Source organism: Protomyctophum bolini, assembly GCF_963924005.1.
Source record: "Protomyctophum bolini genome assembly, chromosome: 1".
NCBI classification, from domain to species: domain Eukaryota; kingdom Metazoa; phylum Chordata; class Actinopteri; order Myctophiformes; family Myctophidae; genus Protomyctophum; species Protomyctophum bolini.
Window position 1 is genome coordinate 54,842,392 of NC_137862.1, and position 9,611 is coordinate 54,852,002.

Below are 9,611 nucleotides of genomic sequence, written 5' to 3' on the forward strand. Positions count from 1 at the left end.
CGAAATGTTCTAAACTACAAAAAGTCAGAAAGAAGACACACAATTTCTTCATGGCAAATTAAGTCACTACACTTCAAAGACACGGTCTGATCTAGCCATGGTTCATGACGCTCGTAGGGCTAGGTCTGATCAACAGGACGACAAAACGTGAAAACGAACGGCAAGTAAATTAAGAATATAAACACAGACTTGGACAAAAAAAAGAGTACAACAAAAACGAACAATTTCAAGTAGTTTTAAGTATCGGAATAAAGCGTGGGTTTGCGTGGGCGTGGGCGTGCAGCAGCATTGCTCCATCTGTTTACATAATAGACGCGGAAGTAAAGGGGAAGTGACCGCATGTGAAGAGGAATGCTCGACTCCGCCCCTTTCTAGATATTGAGCAACAGTGCTGCCTAGCAACGGTTTGCGCGAACGCTCTGACGTCACCCGAATCAACAAACGGGTTGCCATGGCGACATCTCCACTGTCTGTGTCCCTTTAATGCCCATATATGGAGATCTATGATGACATTGCTAGGCAACGGTTTGTGTACTGCTGATGCCAGACCAGGTGTGCTGAGTCAGCATGATGTGAGACAAACCTGCCTGTATAAAAGGGGAATACATTTTATTTATATCTCACTCTGAGATATACAGCAAGCGAGATCACTTATACATACAAAGCCAAAGCGAGAGACATCATTTTACACTAAGCCATGTCTCCCCGGTATGCCTTGTGCGTTCTTTGTGGATTTCTTCTCCCGTCCTGTAGCGCATTCACCAGTCATGACAGCATTCCACGAAAGACTCTGGCCTACCACCACGGGCTGAAGACGTTCAGAGAGGATGGCGTTTGGAACTACACCACTATGCTCATGAGAGAGGATTTGGGTCTGCTGCTTCTCGGGGCCAGAGATGCCATCTACGCCCTGGATATCGACAACATCACTGACAAGAAGGCTGCAGAATATTGGCCAGTTACCGAAGATGAACGGAACGTCTGTGCGTCGAAGGGACGAGATCGTGAGGTGGAATGCCGCAACTACATTCGGACCCTGCACACACGGGATGACAACAGAATGTATGTGTGCGGGACAAATGCTTTCAATCCCAAATGCGATACCATGACATATTCTGATGGAACGTTGAGTCTGGAGAAAGAGCTGGAGGATGGTAAAGAGAAGTGTCCCTACAATCCTTTCCATACATCATCCTCCCTCATGGATGGAAACGTCCTGTATTCTGCTACATCAACCAACTTCTTGGGCACTGTACAAAGGTTCAGCAGGTTCAGCGGGCCTGCGTTGAAGACTGAGGACAAGTACTCTTGGCTCAAGGATCCCAAATTCATCTACATGGACCAAAGTGACGGTGAAGGTGATGATGATAAGGTCTACTTGTTCTTCACAGAGGAGGCCGTGGAATATGACAGCAAACCTGTGATATCAAGAGTGGCTCGTGTGTGCAAGGGGGATATGGGAGGAGACAGGATACTGCAGAAGAAATGGACTACGTTCCTGAAGGCTCCTCTGGACTGCTCCGTAGAGGCTGGCAGCCTGCCCTCCCTCGTCCAGGATGTGTTCCTGCTTCGACACCACAACTGGAAGGAGAGCGTCTTCTATGTCGTCTTCACACCTCAGCCGAGATCGTCTCACACATCTGCGGTGTGTGCATTCAGTGCGTCTGATGTCGAAAAGGTGTTCAACGAAGGACGTTTTAAGAAGCCTGTCACTGTGGAAACATCGTGGGAAAGGTGGGTGACGGTGCCGGAGGGTGAGGTGCCCAAACACAGACCAGGATCTTGCACCAAACAATCATTGGACCAGGGAGACCAATCCCAGATGTTCATCAGGGAAAGGCCCATCATGGATGAAACTGTTCGGCCACTCACAGGGGGCCCGCTGGTGGTGAAGGAGGGGCCCTTGATGACACGGATTGTAGTGGATACTGTGTTGGCACTAGATGGAGAGAGATACCCAGTTATGTTCATCGGCACTGAAAACGGCTACATTCAGAAGGCTGTGAACTACGCTGGGGAGATGTTCATTATTGAAGAGATTCAGCTGTATGAGGATCCTAATCCTGTCCGGACTCTACGCCTCTCTTCCAGCAGGGGCCAGCTGTACGCAGGGTCAGAGTTTGGTGCTGTTCAGATGCCACTCAGTGACTGCAGTCGCTATGAGTCCTGTGTGGACTGTGTCCTGGCCAGAGACCCTTACTGTGCCTGGGACACCTCCTCCGACCAGTGCCGCCACGTCTCCAGCTTGTCTTCGTCTGACATTGCCATTCAGAGTCTAAAGAAGGGGGACATTGCACAATGTCCTCGCCCAGAAGAGCCAGTCGTGGCAGCTGAAGACATCGCCCTGGTTACAGGGAGCAATATTCTTCTGCCTTGCCAGCCAGACTCCAACTTGGCGCAGGTCCACTGGCATTTGTCGGACCAACCACTGCACTCCGACAGCAAATACGACATCTACAATGGACACCTCGTCATTCTACACGCCTCAGAATCAGATGCTGGCTTGTACACCTGTGACTCCATAGAGCAGGTCAACGAGAGAGTCTACAAGAGGACCATGGCAGTGTATCGACTACAGCCCCACACTGATGGTCGTGCTGCAGTGGGTCTTATAGTTGCCGTGGTTCTGCTGTCTTTGCTGGTTCTATGCCTCGTTGGCATGTTAATGTGGAACCGCTGCAGAGGATATATTGGGAAGCTCCTGAATCCCACTACTCCCACTACAATTTACAATTTACAATGTAGCCATTTAGGCATAACCACTACTCCCTACACATGCAACATTTAATGACACTGCTGTGAAACTGAAGGGAATGACTGTACTGAGACTATAAGGATGCTTTCCTCATGTTTGATCCATGACCTGTTGTGAGCCTTGCAGAACTGTTGTACGACGCAGCACAAATAAGGCATTATACTATACAGCAGTGTGGGGTCAGGACCCATTTTTGATTGATGACAGCATTGATTTAATTGTAATGTGTTTGTTTTTATTTGTCTTTTGGGTGCTGTACAGGAATCTTATGATAATGTGTTTTATATAGCTATTCATGTCTGAACCCATGTTTTTTATGTATCCTACTGTACATAGTAATTATTTTGTTTATTTTTATAATAAAAATGCTTGTTCCAGTGAGCTGAATTGTTGTGATCTGACTTCATGCATAAGGAGTTGTAGGCTACATGTCTGCATACTAGACTACTTTTACTTTTTAAGAAGCAGAATAGGGATAAAAGGTTGGTGCCTTATGAATTTAGGCTAGTAAGAAATAAGGATTATTGTCTCACTGGGAAAATATAAAATGCTGCATTTTATCACAGTGCGGACGTTGACGCCCTCCTAGCATAGTGTTAGCTGTTAGTGTTATTTTGTCATTCAGTTGACTTGCATCAACTAAAGCAAAAGAGGGAGCTGGTGATGGATGATGGATTCTCAGATTGCCTATAAGGCAATTATTATTATAGTGGCTTTATTATAGTGGTTTTCAACCAGTGGTCCATCAGTGGTCCTTGAGGGGGTGCCAGGTCAACTCAAGTCAAGTCAATTTTATTCATAGAGCACATTTAAAAACAGCCAAGGCTGACCAAACTGCTGAAGAGAAAGAGAAAAACAAGTAACACATTGCACAATATAAAATCTGCTCAACACATCATGGTTATAAAAAACATCAGAAAACCCAAAGAGTAATGGCAGCAAATACAATTAAGTAAGTGCATCAAATACGATAAAAGTGAGCATCAGGTAAGGCAGTAAAAAAGGGTCCAGCTAATTTCCAAAGAAGGATTAAAAGTCCTGGGAGAACAGGTGAGTTTTTAGTCTGCTTTTAAAGGTGTCTAGGGAGGGTGCAGATCTGATAATTAGCGGTAGGTTGTTCCACAGATTTGGAGCGGCGACCGAAAAGGCTCGGTCACCTTTTGATTTGAGCTTAGTCCGTGGAACCTTAAGGAGTCCCTGATCAGTAGATCAAAGTGGTCTAGGGTTATCCAGGGGAGGAAGCAGCTCACGAATGTAGGGTGGTGTCAGCCCATGGTGGGCTTTATAAACAAATAGGATTTTAAAGTTATTTCTAAATGTAACTGGGAGCCAGTGGAGGGAGGCCAGGACGGGAGTGATGTGTTCCCACCTTCGGGTTCCAGTCAGGAGTATAGCTGCAGCGTTCTGGACAAGCTGCAGTCTAGAGAGGGAGTCACTTTAGATTCCGGCATATAATGAATTGCAATAGTCTAAACTGGAGGAAAATAAGGGCATGAATTACTTTTTCCAGGTTGTGGGTGGAGAGGAAGCATTTTATTTTACTGACTTGCCCTAATTGGAAGAAGGCTCCTTTGACAACAGCATTTATTTGTTTATCAAATTTGAGGGCAGAGTCCAGGATTACGCCTACGTTTTTTACTTGAGGTTTATTTGTCAGCGGGGCGAGGGAGGTGGTGATATATGTGTTGTGTGTGGGAAGCCAAAGAGTATGATTTTTATTGTCGTTTAGCATAAGGAAATTATCTGACATCCAGGATTTAATGTCAGTGAGGCAGTGCAACATGGGATCCAGTGAGTGAGTAAGTGAGGTGGTACCCAGCTAAGTGATGGAGAGTTTTGCATTTTGTCCTCCTAAACGGAACAAAACATTAACAGAGAGTTTGCTTTCAAGCTGCGTTTAAAAACAAAAGACACCATTTTGGAGGTTCGTCATTGGCATCCAGGGAGTATGTGCACAGTTTTGACCGGGCAAACGGTGCCGGAGATTAGCTGTTGTATCAGAGCCTTCTATTAGAGAGTTGCGTCAATGACGGGGAAGTAAACAGTACCACGGACACGGACCACCACTGGTTGACACTGAAGTTTACATGACATCACGGTGTCAGATCACGTTCAATTAAGACAGCCATTTAGCAACCGTTCTGTAACTTCTGTAGCTACTGTCATGTCGGCCACAGTTACTGATTTACATAATGAACAAAATACCCCATTCATTATGTAAATGTAGCCCACATGACAGCACTCTATTGATAGTAAACTCATCTGTTCAATACACAGCAACACCCCCTGTTGTTGTGTATTGAAGAGTAGTTAACCTTTCGACTTTTGTGTGAAGTTCAAGGCCTTCTGTCTTGAACCCATTCACATTGTACACACACACATTCATTCATACACCGATAAAAAGCATGCAAGGCACCAACCTGCTCATTGGGAGCAATTAGGGGTTCAGAGTCTTGCTCAAGGACACTTCGACACTTACTCTGGGGAGCCCGGGATCGAACCGGGAACGTTCCGGTTCCCAACTGGCAACTCTAGTACCCCCGAGCCACTGCCGCCCCTGTATATACATATACACGTCTCTCTCTCTCTCTCTCTCCCTCTCCCTCTCCCTCTCTCCCTCTCTCACTCACACACACACACACACACACACACACACACACACACACACACACACACACACACACACACACACACACACACACACACACACACACACACACACACACACACACACACACACACACACACACACACACACACACACACACACACACACACACACACACACACACACACACACACACACACACACACACACACACACAAAATATGACATATGACCTCTTCCCCCATGTCATGAACGGACTTAACCATGACAAATATGGGAGATGACACACAGGAGTAAATGCCAAAAAAACATGTATTTATTTTAAAGTAGTCAAACCAAAGCATACTTAACGGTTAAAGTGGGGTGTGAGTCATCAGTTGTATCAGTAGTGTAGTGCATGTAGGGATGTGTGAGAATGTAGTGTATGCGCAGGTGCATTAACCAAGGACCAAAAGAACCAAAACCAAACAATGTTTCCTGGGAAGGAGTGAGAGAGAGGATGGCCTTGACCAGCCTGCTTAAATACTCCTAGCCAGATTGGAGTCAGGTGTGCCTCTTCCACTAGGCACACCGCTGCAGGCTGGTCTCCTCCTCCTACACATGGACAGAGAACAACACTATCAGAACAGTGACATCACACAAAGAGGATGGGTCATCACACCCCATCATTCAACCTCTGTTATTTATTAGTCTGTCATAAAAGTTAATGGTAGGCTATATACTACTCACATGCTTTATCCTCAGGATGGCGTGCCATACGATCCACTGAAGTGACATGAACTTGAAATAACTGGGCTGAATGGGAACAGCAGTTGATACTGTGTATAGTGTACACTGCTTACCACTGCTCTAGTGAGAACATACAAATAGAATATGTTTGCAGCTGATGTGGACATGAAACGAAACATGAAATATGACCCCAAGTATAGGCTACATCAACTAAAAACATAATCCCAATTCCCCATACCTTCTCTTTAAATAGAACATTGTTGCCACCTACTGGACATGTGCAGTTACTGCAGCATGAAACCAGTCTTCAGTTCATACTTTTTTGGAGTTGAAACTTGACCTGCATTTCTGCAGCTCTATCTTCTGTAGGTGAAAGTAACTCACCGATGTTCTGTTGTAATCTTAGCCTATACATATAACACTACACTTCCAAGCAGAGTTGGACATAATTAGTTTTAGTTTAGGCATACTAAAGAGCTGGAGAATACTCATTCCTTTGTCAATGTGAACTTCAAACACTATGTAGGGTCTGAATCATGCCTGGTATGATCTGTTGTTCTTGGATCTGGAAACCTTCTCCTTTACAACTTCAGCAATTCTCCAGTGAACCTTTTTTTAACCATCATAATCTTCACACTTGACATTTTTCTGGATCCCTGGATTTCTGGATCTGGTTCTATTGTAGGCCTACATTTCTTTCAGGGTGACTCCAAACTGATGAACTACATTCTTACCTCTCTGCGTTCTCTGCATTCTTCCACCAATATGTTGAAAATATGGGGGACCAATATTGAACCAATGGAAAGTAGTAAAAAGTGCTTTCATTGACAATACGGTATATAAAGTCACACCAACTTTGATGAGGCAGTATTGCTTTGTTTTAAAAAGAAATCCTGAAAAATGTATAATTAACATTTCCTGAAAAATGAACATTTTGGAGTTTCCTCCTGACTGCAGAGATAGTCCATATAGATGACACCATCAGAGTGGAATGATCAAAATGGTGAATGGGTAAAGAGGCTCTGGTCTATGGGCCCAAGTGTCTGTGAGCAATTACTGCTCCCCCACATTCTGTATCATGAAAGATGCCTCATGCTCCTATACAGTGGTGGAAAATGTACTCGCATGTTTTACCAAGTAAAAGTACCAACCTGTAGAAATACTGTTAAAGTAAGTCATTAAGTCATCAAAATCTTCAAGTACCAAAAGTAAAAAGTACTCATTATGGAGAAGGTCCCGTTTCACAGGTTTACAAAATAAGTTATTTTAAAATACAATTTGAAAATAGCCAAAGTGAGATTGAAGATCTGCTAATAATCAAAATATACAAAGTAGCTAAAACTAAAGTTTTCAAACAATTAAGATAATCATTTGTATCACTCCCTCAGCTCTTGTCCAAAAATGAATCAGTTGTTCTGCATACTGCTGGATTTATTGAAACCAACGTTGAACTGGTAACAAACATATAAATGCTTAGACATGGCATAAATAAAATACAGCACATAATTATAAATGAAAGAAAATACATAAACATTTGTCAAGTGAAAGGTGTGCACCTATGTCTACCCATCTACCCGACACCAGACGGCCATATAAAGGGTTAGCCAAAACAACGGCACTGCCTGCCCAACTTTGACATGCATTGAATAAGCATATGAGCAATAACTGGAATTAAATACAAAACAAATTACAGCAGTTACAATTTGCCTCTGAGATGTAGTGGCTGTGGAGTAGAAGTAAAATACTCAGTATGTCTGAAAGAAATTCTTTCAATAATCTCAAAGTTCACTTCACAGGCCAACGTATAAAAATAGCATAACTCTGGTAAGTGCTGTTGGGGATACAGTAGTCTCACGTAGCCAGACAACTATTCCACAATCTCCCAATGCTATAAATCTGACAAAAAAAACAAAAAACAGAAACGGCTACTGTTGATTTAAACGATCAGAATATCTGACTGTCAACTGAAGACGGACATTTCAAAAGGCAGTACAATGTCCAGTCAAGTGAAACTGCATAACTAACAAGTACTGTAGGTTATGCCAATAACCTGGTGACAGGGTTCCCTGTTTGAGAGATACAGCCGGTTTAGGACACAAACTTGAGTCAGATGATTTGCCTCCTTGTGAATAATGCATTCATACAGGGACATCCAGAAAGAAACACTAAACACACAAACAGTATCAGCAGTCCGTTTCTGCTCTCAGCGGCTTCCTGGGTTGAGGAGGTTCAAGGATGTTGTTCAGACGTTCTTCTGAGATACCTTGACGGTCACCTGACGGACAAAACAGGATATGGAAAGGTCAGCAATAAGGCCTGGATTAAACATAACGATATGATAGATTTTAGTAACCAAGATTCTATATAAGTTTTGCTTGTACGGTATACAAGCAAAACTGTTACAATAGAAGTATTTTAATAAACAAGCAAATACCGTAGTTGTGTCTATCAAGTACATGAATTCAAGACGACAAGAGCCTTTGTAAACCTGTTGCTGAATAACTGGTTCTCAATAGCCATGATAGAAAAAAATACAGGACTATTGAGGGGCCATTCTAATGAAGCCTAAAAAATATATAAAAATCAGACACCGAACTGTCAATTGATAGGACCGTAATTAATAGTATTCTGCTATTTTCACTGCTATGAGCTTATTGTGTACGGTTTTATGTCAAGGTCATCGAAAAATATATGTAATTGGCTGCCCACCCCCATCTGAAAATATGTTGTTCCAGGGACCCCCCAGAAGCAAAGATTTGAGTAAAGAATGTTCGCTCTGAAATAATTTATTCAAAGATTTGTGCCACATTTCACGATCAAAAAATATATAGCAGATCAGTGATGTAACTAGGTTTTCAATGTAATGGGTCCCAGGACCCAGGGGAGGTCTTTTAGGTGTCCCAGGGACATTTTATGAGTCTAATACTTCAATGACATTAGAGTACAGTACTGCATCCCAGGACCCCCGGAGGGTGCACAATTGCGTCCTGTCGCAATTTAGTGAGTCTAAATGCCATTTGCATCCCTGGATCTACAAGCTCGTCACACGCGCTACGAGCTTGTAGATCTGCTATTTTTCAATAGCTAAAGTACAACATAATGCTTAAAACAACAAAAGGGATTCCCGCCCAAAATGGGTTAATGCCAATACGTTTTTTTCTATTCTAGAGATCTAGAACACGTGACGTGACCTTGTATTTTGTTTTTTTACAATTCTCACATAGTGTATGAACTTGTGTTATTGAATGTTTACCAGATCTTCCATAAGAAACTGCACTCATTACACCCTCTATTCAGTAAATATGAACTATATATATCTGTTATATTGGTTTTTTTGCATTTTGTCTATTAACCACTTACATACTTTGTCCTTACATCATTTTGTCCCACCGACAATTAGCAAAGATCTACAAACTTAAGACATCACATCAACCTGTTGTAAGCCTGTAGATCTGCCATTTTTGGAAAAATGTCACCTACAGTATAATGGCATGTCCTAACTAGGGATGCCAGGTTGAA

At 43.0% G+C, this 9,611-nt stretch overlaps 1 protein-coding gene across 1 annotated transcript; it reads left to right on the forward strand.

The window, feature by feature from the left end:
• Nucleotides 1–567: 567 nt before the first annotated feature.
• LOC308320949 (semaphorin-4E-like) lies at nt 568–6,063 on the forward strand (the record flags this gene model as incomplete). The annotated part of the gene is made up of 3 exons (XM_080771699.1): nt 568–572; nt 754–2,602; nt 5,929–6,063. 3 exons carry the CDS (start codon nt 568–570, stop codon nt 6,061–6,063), a joined length of 1,989 nt encoding a protein of 662 aa, XP_080627825.1.
• Between the last annotated feature and the right edge of the window lie 3,548 nt (nt 6,064–9,611).